Consider the following 15,054-nt stretch of genomic DNA (forward strand, 5'->3'; position numbering starts at 1 on the left):
ACCTCCTGCTGTATGCGTGCACCCGCTTCTGAAGACGTATTTTGACGAAACGTGCGTAAAGCGGATGCACGCACTTCCGGTTTCCAGCTGCTCGTTAGTGGAACGCACGCCGTTCCCAGGCAATTGCTGACATTTCCTGGCAAACCTAGTGCGGCGGCCGGAGCCATGCTAACAGGCTGTTAGCCGCTCCACCTGCATTGCTTGTTTTTAGTTTTATATCTTTTTCATAGAGCAGAGCCTCTGCTCTACCTGTTTTTACCGTTTAATTTTTATTTTTGCTCAGATTTATTTTTTATTTTGTACTGTGCACGATACTGTTAGTGCCAATAAATCAGCACTTGTTCCTGTGGATCTTTAAAACAACTTCTATCTCTGGACTCGGAAACCATCAGAAGGAAGTGAAGGAGGTCCCAAGCACAGCAGAGGAGCCGTGGGAGATCCCAGAGCCGTGGGAGGCTAACTACTTGCACTTTACCCCTGCAGGGGTTAGTGCCTCTGGTGAGTGGGGACCCAGGAGGGGGAGCACCGTGACCACTGCATGGAATTTTCACTACTGCATATTTGAGCACCCACCTCTACAGGTGCACCTTTGCAAGCACGGACTTTATCACCCCTTGGATGGGCTTTTTCTATGTGACTTTGCATCATTAATTTTCCTTTGAAGAAAGCTTTTTTACTGCACACATTGATGGGACTATTCATTTGTTCTTATATTAATTTTTTTCTCATGGGCATCATTTTTTTCTCATGAGCATCATCTTTATTTTATATGAGTGTTTAGTATACACACAGTGGAGGTTTGCACAGGCTATCTGACAGTCTGTCAGTGGCAGCACAGTTTGTTTTATTTGTTTACACTACACTTGTTTTTGTTTGGTTCATTCATGTATGCCAGCACTTAGATACTGTTACCATACATATTACATATAGCTGGGACACACACCTGTTTCCACATATTATGCTGGCTATTTGATTACCACACCATCACCTATATACGTACCCCCTAGGGTCACTGTTCACATTTACGGCTTGGAACAGTTTATAGGTAGGGCAGCGCCAACACCCCACCCTATTTCTTTTTATCTAGGGACTTGGCGCAGGGGCGACGGTCTTTTGCCCGCGTGTACTCTGAGGAGTACCCTGGTTGGGTCTGCGCCTGGTGGCTTACGGTTGGGGTGGACTGGGGAGGGAGGGCTATGGACTAGCACCTCGTTGCTTATTTTACTTGTATTATTTTCCCTTTTCCTTTTTGATTTTCCTTTGTTTTATGATCTGCAAATGCTGAAATCACTTGTTTCTGACTGTCATCGTTTCTATGCAAATCTGATTGTCGAATAATGCATATCTTGTAATGCTGTTTTGTTAATAAAAACCTCTTTCTGTTAAAAAAAAATAGCACACTTGCACTACACACCAAGTGGGTTTAGATGCAAAGTAATTAGCACACTTGCACTATAAACCAAGTGGGTGCACTGAGCACACGGGCAATACAACACGTGAGAACACTGCAGCTAGCACAATCAACTGCCTGACAGATTAGGAAGAACCAATCTAACTAATCTATACAGTGTATAAATATATGTAAAACACCTGGGATGTATATATATCCTCTACACCAGCCCTCACAATTTACACTCGCCTGCTCGCAAAATGCGAGTACATTTTGAGGGCAGGCGAGTGTGGGCTGCCTGGGAGCAGGGGGGGCGAGCAAGGAGAGGAGAGTCCCTGCTGCCGCTGTCGCTGCTGTTGCCGCTGCCGTCTGGTCCCCCCCACACTATTGTAGACATCCTTTGCTGGGTAGGAGAGGAGCCGCCGTGTTGTTTAAACCGCGGGGAACATGACAGCTTTCAATTCAATAGCTGCGTTCCCCGCTGTGCGCGTCATATACAGCCCCTCCCCCTTGTCCGGAAAACTTTGATAGACAAATCACCCATCCCATCCATTTGATGGGTGATCTGTCTATCAAAGTTTCCGGACAAGGGGGAGGGGGCTGTATGACGTGCATTGCGTCGGCGGGGAACGCAGCTATTGAATTGAAAGCTGTCATGTTCCCCCGCGGTTTGAACAATGCGGCAGCTCCTCTCCTACCCAGCAAAGGTTGGCTACAATAGTGGTGTGGGGGGACTCTGGCTGCTGCTGCTGCTGCTGCTGCAATAGTGTGGAGAGGGGGCGGCGACTCTGGTTGCTTCAATAGTGGTGTGGGGGGACTCTGGCTGCTGCTGCTGCAATAGTGTGGAGGGGGGGGGGGGGCGACTCTGGCTGCTGCTGCAATAGTGTGGAGGGGGACCACGACTCTGGCTTCTGCAATAGTGGTGTGGGGGAAATGACTCTGGCTGCTGCTACTGCAATAGTGTGGAGAGGGGACGACGACTCTGGTTGCTGTAATAGTGGTGTGGGGGGACTCTGGCTGCTGCTGCTGCAATAGTGTGGAGGGGGACGACGACTCTGGCTGCTGCTGCAATAGTGTGGAGGGGGGGGTGACTCTGGCTGCTGCAATAGTGGTGTGAGGGGACTCTGGCTGCTGCTGCAATACTGTGGGGGGACTCTGGCTGCTGCTGCAATAGTGGTGTGGGGGGGACTCTGGCTGCTGCTGCAATAGTGGGGGGGATGGGACGACTCTGGCTGCTGCTGCAATAGTGTGGGGGGGGGGATGGGGGACTCTGGCTGCAATAGTGTGGGGGGGACTCTGGCTGCAATAGTGTGGGGGGGGACTCTGGCTGCAATAGTGTGGGGGGGAACTCTGGCTGCAATAGTGTGGGGGGGGACTCTGGCTGCAATAGTGTGGGGGGGAATCTGGCTGCAATAGTGTGTGTGGGGGACTCTGGCTGTAATAGTGTGGGTGGGGGACTCTGGCTGCAAAGTGGGGGACATTTTGCTGCTCTGGGGACACATTGGGGGCTGCATTGTTGGGCACGGATAAAGTTGTTGTTATTATTTATTTTTATAGGTTAATTCTGCATAAAACATTTAAGTGTCATTTCATGAGATTTTTTGGGGGCGTGTCTAGGGGCGGGATTAGGGGGCGGGGCATGGTAGGGGTTGGGCGGGGCAACTGGTTGCGAGTACGCCTTGAGGCCTGGCTAGTAGCTCATTTTGATCCCTGCTCTACACACTCTGTACACTGCTCTACACACTGTGGGCCGGATTCAGATACAATGGTGTATCTATCCGCCCGGCGTAACGTATCTTAGATACGTTACGCCGCTGTAACTTTGGGCGCACGTTCCGTATTCAGAAAGAACTTGCGCCCTAAGTTACGGCGGCGTAACGTGTGTGGGCCGGCGTAAGCCCGCCTAATTCAAATGGGGATGTTGGGGGCATGTTTTATTTAAATTTGACTTGACCCCGCGTACTTGACGTTTTTTGTGAACGGCGCATTCCCCGTTCGTGAAAAAATCCCAGTGCGCATGCTCGAAAATCCGCTGCAAAATGTCATTGCTTTCGACGTGAGCGTAAATTACGTCCAGCCCTATTCGCAAACGACTTACGCAAACAACGTAACATTTTCAAAATTTGACACGGGAACGACGGCCATACTTAACCACTTGCTTTCCAGCCCATTGTAAAAATACGTCCTGTTTTTAAAGATGGATATCTCAGTAACGGCAGCAGCTGCTGTCACAACTGAGGTATCCATCTTTAGTGCCGACGGTCCTGTACACGATAACGGCGGTCTCCGCGGCGGATTCGCCGCGAGATCGCCGTTATCGGTGGCGGGAGAGGGCCCCCCCCTCCCGCCGCTGTCCCGCGCCCTCCGCCGCTTACCGGAGCCGTCGGTAGCGGCGGAGGGGATCGCGACCATCCGGCAGCTGAGCGGGGACGAGACTGAAGGAAAAATCTCCTTCGCCCGTCCCCCATAGCTCTGCTGGGCGGAAGTGACGTCAAAACGTCAGTCCCGCACAGCCTCTTAAAGAGACATTTTTTTTTTTTGTCATTTGAAAAAATGACATTTCCAAATTTTTTTTTTTTTTTTTTGCATTTAAGCCCAAATATGAGATCTGAGGTCTTTTTGACCCCAGATCTCATATTTAAGAGGACCTGTCATGCTTTTTTCTATTACAAGGGATGTTTACATTCCTTGTAATAGGAGTAAAAGTGATAATTATTTTTTTTTTTTATTTCACTGTTAAAAATTGTAAAATAAGTAAGAATAAATGCGAAAAGCAAAAAAAAATTTTTTAAAGCGCCCCGTCCCGACGAGCTTGCACGTAAAAGCGAACGTATACGCGAGTAGCGCCGACATATGAAAACGGTATTCAAACCACATAAGTGAGGTATCGCCGCGATCGTTAGAGCGAGAGCAATAATTTTAGCCTTAGGCCTACTCCGTAATTCAAAAAATGCAACCTGTAGAATTTTTTAAACGTCGCCTATCAAGATTTTTAAGGGTAAAAGTTTGACGCCATGCCACGAGCGGGCGCAATTTTTAAGCGTGACATGTTGGGTATCATTTTACTCGGCGTAACATTATCTTTCACAATATATAAAAAAATTGGGCCAAATTTATTGTTGTGTTATTTTTTTATTTAAAAAAGTGAATTTTTTCCAAAAAAAGTGCGCTTGTAAGACCGCTGCGCAAATACGGTGTGACAAAAAGTATTGCAATGACTGCCATTTTATTCTCTAGGGTGTTAGAAAAAAATATATATATAATGTTTGGGGGTTTTAAGTAATATTCTAGCAAAAAAAACTGTTTTAGTCTCCTAAACACTGAATCTGAAAAACAGGCTTAGTAATGAAGTGGTTAACATAGGATACGCCGCACATACCCCTCATATAGCAGGGGTAACTTTACGCCGGAAAAAGCCTAACGCAAACGACGTAAAAAAAAGCGATGGGCGGTCGTTCGTTTTTGAATCGGCGTAAATACCTAATTTGCATATTCCTCACGTAACTATACGGAAGCGCCACCAGCGTGAATATGCAGCCTAAGATACGACGGTGTAAGACACTTACACCAGTCGGATCTTAGGGATATCTATGCGTAACTGATTCTCTGAATCAGGCGCATTGATACGACTGGCCGGACTCAGAGATACGCCGTCGTATCTTGTTTCTGAATCCGGCCCACAAAATTTAACTGACTGACTAGCCTGCCTGCTCTATCTATCTCTGACTGATCTCAACCAGCGCCGCAACACACTACACGAGGCCGCTCTGCAGGCGGCCTTTTATAGTGTGGGGCGTGTACTAAAGCCCTGAGCCATAATTGGCCAAAGCCACCCTGGCTTTGGCCAATTACGGCTCTCTTTACTGACGGCGCTGTGATTGGCCAAGCATGCGGGACATACAGCATGCTTGGCCAATCATCAGCACACAATGCCGCAGTAAATTATGGGCCGTGGCGCGTCACTCGAGTTTGGCGTGAACGACCCATTTTGTTCGTATTTCGACTAACGATCGAACATACGATGTTCGAGTCGAACATACGTTTGACTCGAACATAAAGCTCATCCCTAGTCACCACTAGTAGAACAATACACTAAATTAATGATCAGGTAGCAGCAGTGATAAGGTACAAACACCCTGAGGCCCCTTTCACACTCTGTGTGACTTTCTGCGACTCAAGACTGCAAAGTCACATGACAAGTTTTCCTCCATGATTTGCAATGAGTTCCATTCATTTCTGTGTGACTTTAAGTTGCAGCGACTTCAAAGTAGTCCCTGTACTACTTTTGTCAAACTTTGATGCGACTTGAGGCATAGACCTCAAAGTTACACAGACATTGCTACAAGTTGTGGCAAAAATTGAGGCAAAAATCACATGATTTTTCAAGTCGCACACGTGTGAAAGGAGCCTTAACGATTTGATTTTACTACTGTGGGTATTTTGCTTGCGGTAGTAAAATCTGATTATTATTCCTGCACATGCGCTGTAAAGACTATGGAAAAATTTGATGGTTAGCAATGTTAATTGGCCCATCAGAATGCAGCCCACATGCACAAAAACCCGCTTTTCATTTTGGCTCCGTTTCCACTTGTGCAAATTGTCCTGTGACTTGGGATTGCAAAGTTGCATGACAAGTCATACCCCAAGATTTCCAATGAGTACCATTCATATCTGTGCAACTTTAAGTCTCAGCGACTTCAACGTAGTCCTAGCACTACTTTGGTCCCACTTTAATGCGACTTGAGGTCCATAAACCTCAAGAATACACAGGCATTGCTTCAAAATCGCAGCAGAATTGTGTGACTTTTTAGGCTGCGTTAGCCTGAAAAGCCTAAAAGTTGCACGATTCTGCTGCAATTTTGACACGACACAGGCCTATAGACCTCAAGTCGCATCAAAGTGGAACCAAAGTAGTGCAGGGACTATGAAGTCGCTGTGACTTGAAGTCGTACAGATATGAATGGTACTCATTGGAAATCATGGGGTATGACTTATCAAGTTGTCAAGTTGCACAAGTGGAAATGGAGCCGAAATGAAAAGAGTTTTTTTTGTGCCTGTGAGCTGCATTCTGATGGGCCAGTTAACATTGCTAGCCATCAAATGTGAGGAACCCTAGGCTAACACAATAGGCTTGTGCTCTGAGCCATGGAACAAAATCAAAGTAAACATCCCCAGGACCTGCCAACCTTCTGCGTATCAGTCTTCTGATTCTGATTCTAATCATATAATAAGGCTGGATCAGAGCTTTGGTTCACTTGCTTGTCAGGAGACTCAGCAAGTGAACCGAAGAACCGATTCATTGAATCGGTTAATTTCAGTGAGTAGTTTGAAATGAACCGATTCATTTTAAAGATCCGAACTTCCTATCACTAGTCTCCCCCATTCCTGGCCTGGCAGGCTGCTTGCTCAGACAAGGGTCTGGTATGGATTTTGGGGGGTACCCCACGTCATTTTTTTTAACTTGGAGTGGAATTCCCCTTAAAATCTATACCAGACACAAAGGGCGTGATATGGATTTTCTTTGGGGGGGCCCCAACACCATTTTTTTCCTAATTCTGTCATAGGGTTCCCCTAATCACTTCAATACAGGGCACTTTCACTCCTTTCTGCCCAGACCAATTTTCATCTTTCACTGCTTTCACACTTTGAATGACAATTACTCATGCAACACTGTACCAAAACACTTTTTTTTAATCAATTAGATCTTTATTTTGGTAGTATCACTGTGTTTTTTCTTTTTTGTGATATAAGTAAAAAAAGAGCAAACTTTTGGAAAAAAAACAAAACACTTTTTTTAATTTCTATTATAAAATTTTGCAAATATGTAATTTTGGTTCATAAATTTGGGCCAAAATGTATACTGCTACAAATCCTTAGTAAAAAATAACCCAAATTAGTGGATATTATTTAGTCTTTGTGAAAGTTCTAGGCCCGGATTCACATACATCGGCGCATATTTATGCCGCCGTAGCGTATCTCATATACGCTACGCCGACATAGCGCAGAGAGGCAAGCACTGGATTCACAAAGCCAGTGCTGCCAAATCTGCGCTGGGTTTCCTAGGCGTAAGTCGTCGTAAGTGGAAGTGGGCGTGAGCCATGCAAATGAGATGTGAACCCATGCAAATGATGGGCCGAGCGCCATAAAGATACGAATAACGAACGGTGCATTCGCCGTTCCGTGGACGCATCCCACCTACGCCTAGTCATATTCACGTACAACGTAAACGACATAAGATACAACAGCTTGTGTTCCCTGGTCCATACCTTTGCATGGGTTGCGCCTCCTATATGGGGAATAACTTTACGCCGGACGTACGACTTACGCAAACCGCATATATTATGCGCCGGGCGCAAGTACGTTCGTGAATCGACGTATCTCCCTCATTTCCATATTTGAATAGGAAATTAATGGGAGCGCCACATGCGTCCAGCGTAACTATGCGCCCACGATTCCCCCGGCAAGTTACGTCGGTCAGAGGAAGCCTATTTTTAGGCGTATCTTGGTTTCTGGTTCGACGCATAGATACGATGGCGCACATTTGTACTTACGACGGCGTATCTGGAGATACGTTGGCATAAGTGCTTTGTGAATCCGGGCCATAGAGTCTACAAGCTATGGTGCAAATAACAAAAATGTGATCACACCTGAAATACTGATGGCCGATCTAATTTCTTGAGGCCATGAAATATCAGGACAGTACAAAGGTCCCCCAAATGACCCCTTTTTGGAAAGTAGACAGTCCAAGGTATTTAGTAAGAGGCATTGTAAAAAAAATTGAAGTTGTAATTTTTTTACCACAATTCTTGGGAAAATTAAAAAATACATTTTCTTTTTACACACAATTACACAGAAAAGTTATTTCTCACACATAGCATATGCATACTTCCAATTAAGCCCCAAAATATATTCTGCTACTCCTGAGTATGGTGATACCACATGTGTGAAACTTTTTGCACAGCCAGGCCACATAGAGAGGCCCAACATGCAGGGAGCACCATCAGGTGTTCTTGGAACATAAATTACACATGTAATTTAATTCCTACCTATTACACTTTTGAAGGTCCTGGAGCACCAAGACAGTGGAATTACTGAAAAAATGGCCCAATTTTGGAAAGAAACAACCCAACGTACAGGACTGGTGCAAGGATTTTTGACACCCTAGGCAAAACCTAATTTTGCCACCCTCCTTGCTCCACCCCTGACTCCACCCCCTTTGCCCTGCCCATGAATACCCCACCTTTTTAATGAAGTGCCCAGTCCACCAGCACCCATCAAATACAGCCTCACCATCGCCCATCATCAATGCAGCCTACCAGCGCCCATCAATGCAGCCTCACCAGCGCCCATCAAATGCAGCCTCACCAGCACCCTTCAATGCAACCTACCAGTGCCCATCAATGAATGTTTGCTTGCTTCCATTCGTTCGGGAGTTGGGACACAGACACAGTCCTCCGCTGTTGCTTGCTGCAAAGAAAACATAGTAGGAACACCAGTGGTCGGGCGCCCTAGGCAGCAGTGCGCCCTAGACAGCTGCCTAGTGGTAGCACCGGCCCTGCCAACGTATATTCTATGAGGCATGGACTGCAGATAGGTACACGGGTACTCTGATGGACTGCAAGAGGGAGGGAGTGTTCCTGCTGGCTGACACCAATAGAGAAGTGGTTAAAATCCATACCAGACAGCATAGGCAGTCTTCAAGGGATCCCAGATCCCTAGCATTTTTCCATCAGTTACATCAGCATGGTAGCTGGTGATTCAGGACTGATTCATTTTGATAAATATAAAAAAAATACGTTTTTAGTAGGGTTAGAACTCTTGGTGATGGTTTATTGCTATCAGTGCTTTGCTGCATAGCTGCTCCCTAGGTTCTTGCCCTGGTTTCAGGCGAAATCTCTAAGGCCCTGTACACACGATCGGACAAAACCGATGAAAACAGACTGAAGTTCAGTTTCATCGGTCCAAACCGACCGTGTGTGGGCCCCATCAGTCAGTTATCCTTCGGTCCAAAAATTTAGAGCTTTAAGATTCAACCGATGGATGCCTAACCGATAGGTCAAAACCGATGGTTAGTACGCAAAAGCATCGGTTCAAAACCCGCGCATGCTCAGAATCAAGTCGATGCATGCTTGGAAGCATTGAACTTCATTTTTCTCTGCACATCGTTGTGTTTTACGTCACCGCGTTGGACTCGATCGTTTTTTTTTAACTGATGGTGTGTAGGCACATCAGACCATCAGTTTGCTTCATCGGTTCCTTCGGACCATTCTCATCAGATGGAACGACCGTGTGTACGCGGCCTAAGACATTAAAGTGATATTAAAGTTTTTTTTTGGTTTGTTTAAAAATAAAAACATGTTATACTTACCTGCTCTGGTGAGAAGAGCAGCCCAGATCCTCTTCTTCTCGGGTCCCTCGCCAGTGCTCATGACCCCTCCCTCCTGCCAAGTGCCCCCACAGCAACCAATTTGCTATGGGGGCACCCAAGCCGAGCCGCTGATCTGTGTGTCCATTCAGACATGGCGCTGTGACTCGGTCCTGCCCCCTCACTCTTCATTGGCTCACTGACAGCAGCGGGAGCCAATGGTGCCAGCTGCTGTCTCAACCAATGAGGAGCGAGAGTCCCGGACAGCCAAGGCTCTTGTGCAACATCACTGGATCGAGAAAGGAATCAGGTAAGTATAAGGCCTTGTACACACGACCGGATCTGTCCGCTGATACTTGTCCGCGGACCAGTTTCAGCAGACAAGTTCGGTCGTGTGTACGGCCGACCGGACAGGTTTCCAGCGGACATTTGTCAGCCGACCGTTTTCCAGCGGACAAAAATTTCTTAGCATGCTAAGAGACCTGTCCGCTGGAAACCTGTCCGTCGGACATGTTCGGTCGTCTGTACAGACTCACCGAACATGTCCGATCGGCCACCATCCCTCGCATGCGTCAAAGTGATTTGACGCATGCGTGGAAGCATTGACCTTCCAGGGTCGCGCACGTCGCCTTGTCATTGTCGCAGCGACGGCGCGGCCATGTCGCGACACGTCATCGCGTCTGTTTTCAACGGGGATTTTGGTCTGATGGTGTGTACATCCATCAGACCAAAATCCGGCAGCGGACATGTCCGATGAAAACGGTCCGCGGACCGTTTTCATCGGACAGATCCGCTGGTGTGTACGGGGCCTAAGGGGGCTGAGGGGGGCTGCTGTACACACAAGTTTTTTTTAATCTTATAGCATAGCATAGCATGCATTAAGATAAAAAAAAACATCCGCCTTTAGAACCACTTTAAGAAAAACTTGACAGAATTTTAACTCATGCTCACTCCATATATCACAAAATATTTTTCCCAGAGTTGAGATTTAAGTTAACCACATATACAGAGTTTTTAGAGCTGTATGTATCAGATTCTTGAAGGTCTAAGGTAAATTTGTGATCCTGATGTGAACTGATCTCTCTATAGCAGTGTTTCTCAACCATCCTAGTGCCGTGACCCCTTGATAAAATTTCCCAAGTTATGGGGACCCCTAACAGAAAAATTATTTTCGTAGCATGGGTTGTCAGCACCCAAGGCAAAACAAGTAATTTGCGCCCCTAACCCACGGACATTTAGCGCTCCCCGAGTACCTTTCACTCGTACAGTATCAAAACCCCTTATGGTACATTTTAGGATATACCACTCTTTCTCTTTGTTTTCCTTTCTTTGTCTTTTATCTCTCTATCCTAATTTCTTGTTTTTTTCCCCCACCCTCTCTCTAGCTGTCTTTCTTGTTCTTTCTCTTATTCTTTCTCTCCCTTTTTCTTTGTTCCTCCCCCTCTTTGACTCTCCCGTACATGTATTCTCTCTTTTTTTCCCCTTCTCTTACACCTTGGTAGGGGAGTGGGGGGAATGGGATGAGTGGCAGTGGGGGTGGGGGGAATGGAATGAGTACCAGTGCTCATGGGGGGTGGGATCAGTTTCAGAGCTGGGGGAGGTGGGATCAGTGGCAGAGCTGGTGGGGGGGGGGTGGGATCAGTGGTAGAGCTGGTGGGGAAGTAGGATCAGTGGCAGAGCTGGTGGGGGGGGGGTCTGATCAGCCAACTTAGATGCTCTTGATCAAGGACTTTTAATGGCAACTATAATCACAGGTAGTGTTATTCACGGTGTCTCCGACTTGTGACATCTATGCCGAAATCAGAAGATAGGGTCTCCTCTAGCCCCTCCCACTTCACATTCCTCACCAGTCAGCTGATCTCTAGGCTCTGCCCCCCAGCCATGCCATGAGGCTGAGTGGGTGGGCGGCTGTGGGCTCCAGGAACAGCCCAGCTGGGTGGCCACAGGCTCCAGGAACAGCCCTTCTGGATGGCTGTGGAAAGGCTGGGAGAGTGGTGTGGGCTTCAGGAACAGCCTAGGATTCAGTGACCCCTGGCAAATAGTCATTCGGCCCCTGAGGTGGTCCCGACCCCCAGGTTGAAAACCACTGCTCTATAGAGAACTGACTAAAGATGGTCATATATGACCCAATAAAAGTGAAGCCCTGCCTATGTCACAGAACAGTGTATAAAGCCAAAAAGAGAGTATATACATTTTTAAAATGTACTTACCTCCATGTAAGGTATAATGCGGCAGGAGAGTGCCCCAAGCAATCTACGATGTGTTATCTGCTGGAAAACAACTACAGGCAAACAGAAAAAAAGAAGAAGAAAGTCCCAAAGTGCTATAGCAGCCAGGATGGAGTCCCAAGCACTCTTCATAGACATACTATGCCATACTATGCACATGATGGATAGATTGCCAACAATGCCAACAGCAAAGACCACCAGAGACAGAAGAAGCACTCCATAGGCAATTAGGGAATTTTCACCCAAAGGATATAGTGAGTTTACAATCTTTGGTGCCCCAGTAGATGATGAAAGAGAATCATTATACATTCTGTTTAAATTTGGCATTCCACTGGTTGGTGATTTGATGAGCCTTGGGTATCCCAGTAAGGCAGGGTTTTGTCTGGACTCGTCAGTTTGCAAACCTTTTTTGCCTCGATTTTTCAGCTGTTTTGCTGCTTCTTTTTCCACCACCGTTGTGCTGTCGGGCAAACTCAGGTTTCCATGCAGTGAACTGGAATCAGTAGATTCAATATTTATGAACTGAAAAAACAAAACAAACAGTAAATACCTGAATATGACTGCTAAACCTCTCATATTTGCAAAAAAAAGTCTTGAAGCATGAAGGAGGGGGAATGTAATGAGTATAGTCGGTTGGGGGAGGAAATCTCAGCTGTGGGGAACACAAAGCACCCATTATTCTTTTCTGAATGCCCCACAGTTCCTCTGCCACATGACTGAACATTGTGCCAGACTCTTTTCACTACTGTTTAACATATTCTATGTCCCCTGTCAATAACGTTTGTGGTACCTGCTAGTGGTGTCATTTATAATTACAGTTCAAAATATAGTACAGTTCACACAGGCTTTAAAATGTGGCAATCAGGAAGAGTAAAAAAAAAAAAGGATATATTGGTTGTTTAAGTGAATGACAGAATATGTATACATTGTACTGGCCTTGCAATGCTCTGCTTTGAAATATCCATTGATGAGTCAATCAACAGGAAACATAGAGTGATTACCTATATATTTAGCAACCAAGTAAACTATCACATTCCTAGGAATAATAATGAAAAAATATGTAGCGCCCTGCTCCTGTTGAACAGGCGCTGCTTTAAATGTAGGTAGGGTCTGAGCTGTTACTTGGCTCAGACCAGAGTAATTAAAGCGGAGTGTCACCCAAAATAACATCTACTGTATATACGAGCACACTCCTTACACTACTAACATGTCCAGTAGCCACATCTTTTTTTTTTTCTGTTGTACATACCGTATTATGGCTATGTCAATTTCGGCTTCCAGGAAATCACTCCCGCGGGAGTAGGCGTTTCTATTCTGAGGCACAATGTAATCTGGGAGTTCGCCCAGATGTGTCATGTCCTGACGAAAAAGCACCCCCCTGTACTGCGCAGGCGCAGCACGAACCTCAACGGAGCCTCTGAAAATAGCAGAACATGTAGAACTGCGAGTCAGCTCTACACGGCGCCTGCGCAGTCAGCTCTACATGGCTCCTAGTCATTGCGCAGGCGCCGTGTAGAGCTAACTCGCAGCTCTACATGTTCGGCTACTCTTGGAAACTTTGTTGAGGTTCGTGCCGCGCCTGCACAGTACAGGGGGGTCCTTATCCGCCGGAGGGGGCCTTCTGCGGCAGAACACCGTCCACCGCTTCCAGGAAGTCAGTGCTTGTGGGCTTCACAATGCCCACAAGCAAAATGGAAACTTCCTATAGCTGATTTTAAAAGTTCATCTTTTGCCCGAAAACAGACAGGGGAGGTTTGAAGTCACCAAACACGTGAGTACTAATTGGTGATCTAAAAATACATTGAATGCAACAAACAAAAAAAACGATTTGCTGTGGAACCTTCGCTTTAAGAGCAATTTAGCCTCTGTTCCACCCATGGCTGTGCTGAGAGTATCCACCATTGCGCGCCTGGGGGTGACCACTGGTTTGAACTAGAGTTCCCCGAGTTAACGTGGGACAAAAGATGGAGACCTGCCGCCACCCTAGTTCAGAGAAATGTTCATCCATGGACTCTGGGGAGACAACGCCTCGGGCAGAAATCCAGTGTGTTCACTTAGAAGTTGTTGTTGATGCAGAGACTGTTTATGGGGAAAAAGATGCAATTCCATCTGTTACATCTCAAGAAAGGTCTTCGGAGGCATGTGTAATGCTGGGACTGGGGAGCTCCCGCACACTACCCAAACTAGCCTGCTTGCAAAGGGTATTGATGAAAAGGGTAGCTATGGACTATGGCTTGGAGTTTCCTTACGTGCCAAAGGCAATTATGGAGGAGATTGAGACAAATCGTTGAAAATGTGGTATGAGGAAGCCATTTGGGACTACTTGAATGTGCCTAAACTGTCTCAGAACTTGGACCATTCTTTTATTATGGCTCACCGCTTTCAAGGATGTCAGCTGCACTGGAGTTATGGTCGGCACATTTACTCCGATCGGGTGGTCATCCAAAGGCCTGAAATGGATGACAGAGTGTACTTCATCACCACCCTTGACAAGAAGGGAAAATCCCTGACCCTGCCGGATCCCCCGTTTTATTTGTGAAAGACCGGCAGGACCTGTTTGGAGAGTTTTTTTTTTCCTCTTTTTTTTCCCTTCTTCAAAGAAGTTCCACAAAGGAGCTTTATCTTTTCACTTGCTGAAATATTTGAACTTGGGAGCGGAGGAACTAGTCAGTTAGGACCAGGGCCTCTGAGGACTCCGAGGTCAAGATTTGTTTTTGCCAAGGATTGGTGCAAACTGTGAATTGTGATTTCTGTACTAGGTGGTAGTGGTCAATAAGACTAGGGAAAGACTTTTAAGCCTAGATATTGTGTGTTCTTTAAAAGGAAGAAGGAAAGTTCCACCTTCACCAAGGTGCAGCTTTGCTCTCCCTTAACTGTATAATATTAGGAGTAGAATTGTTGTGTGTTTGTCTCTTTCTGTTTTCTTTTAGGTAAGCTGATCACGACTGCCGGAGAATGGGCGGGTTAGATAGATAGGATGTACATTTGTGAATTGTTATAACATGATAATGTATACTGTGTTCCTATTTCTTTCTTCCCTTCCCCATCCATGTTTAGGGTTCAGGTACTGG

General features: G+C 46.3%; 1 protein-coding gene across 1 annotated transcript in view; it reads right to left on the reverse strand.

Annotated features, from left to right (window-relative positions):
• LOC120927141 (prosaposin receptor GPR37-like) overlaps positions 1–12,614 on the reverse strand; it is a 55,456-nt gene extending 42,842 nt beyond the window's left edge. The window contains exon 1 of the mRNA XM_040337607.1: positions 11,966–12,614. Within this exon, the coding sequence (XP_040193541.1) occupies positions 11,966–12,559 (594 nt within the window). The 5' untranslated portion in view covers positions 12,560–12,614. The remainder of the gene's footprint in view (positions 1–11,965) is intronic.
• Positions 12,615–15,054: the final 2,440 nt, after the last annotated feature.

The sequence above is a fragment of the Rana temporaria genome, chromosome 2 (genome assembly GCF_905171775.1).
Source record: "Rana temporaria chromosome 2, aRanTem1.1, whole genome shotgun sequence".
In the NCBI taxonomy this organism is placed as follows: Eukaryota; Metazoa; Chordata; class Amphibia; order Anura; family Ranidae; genus Rana; species Rana temporaria.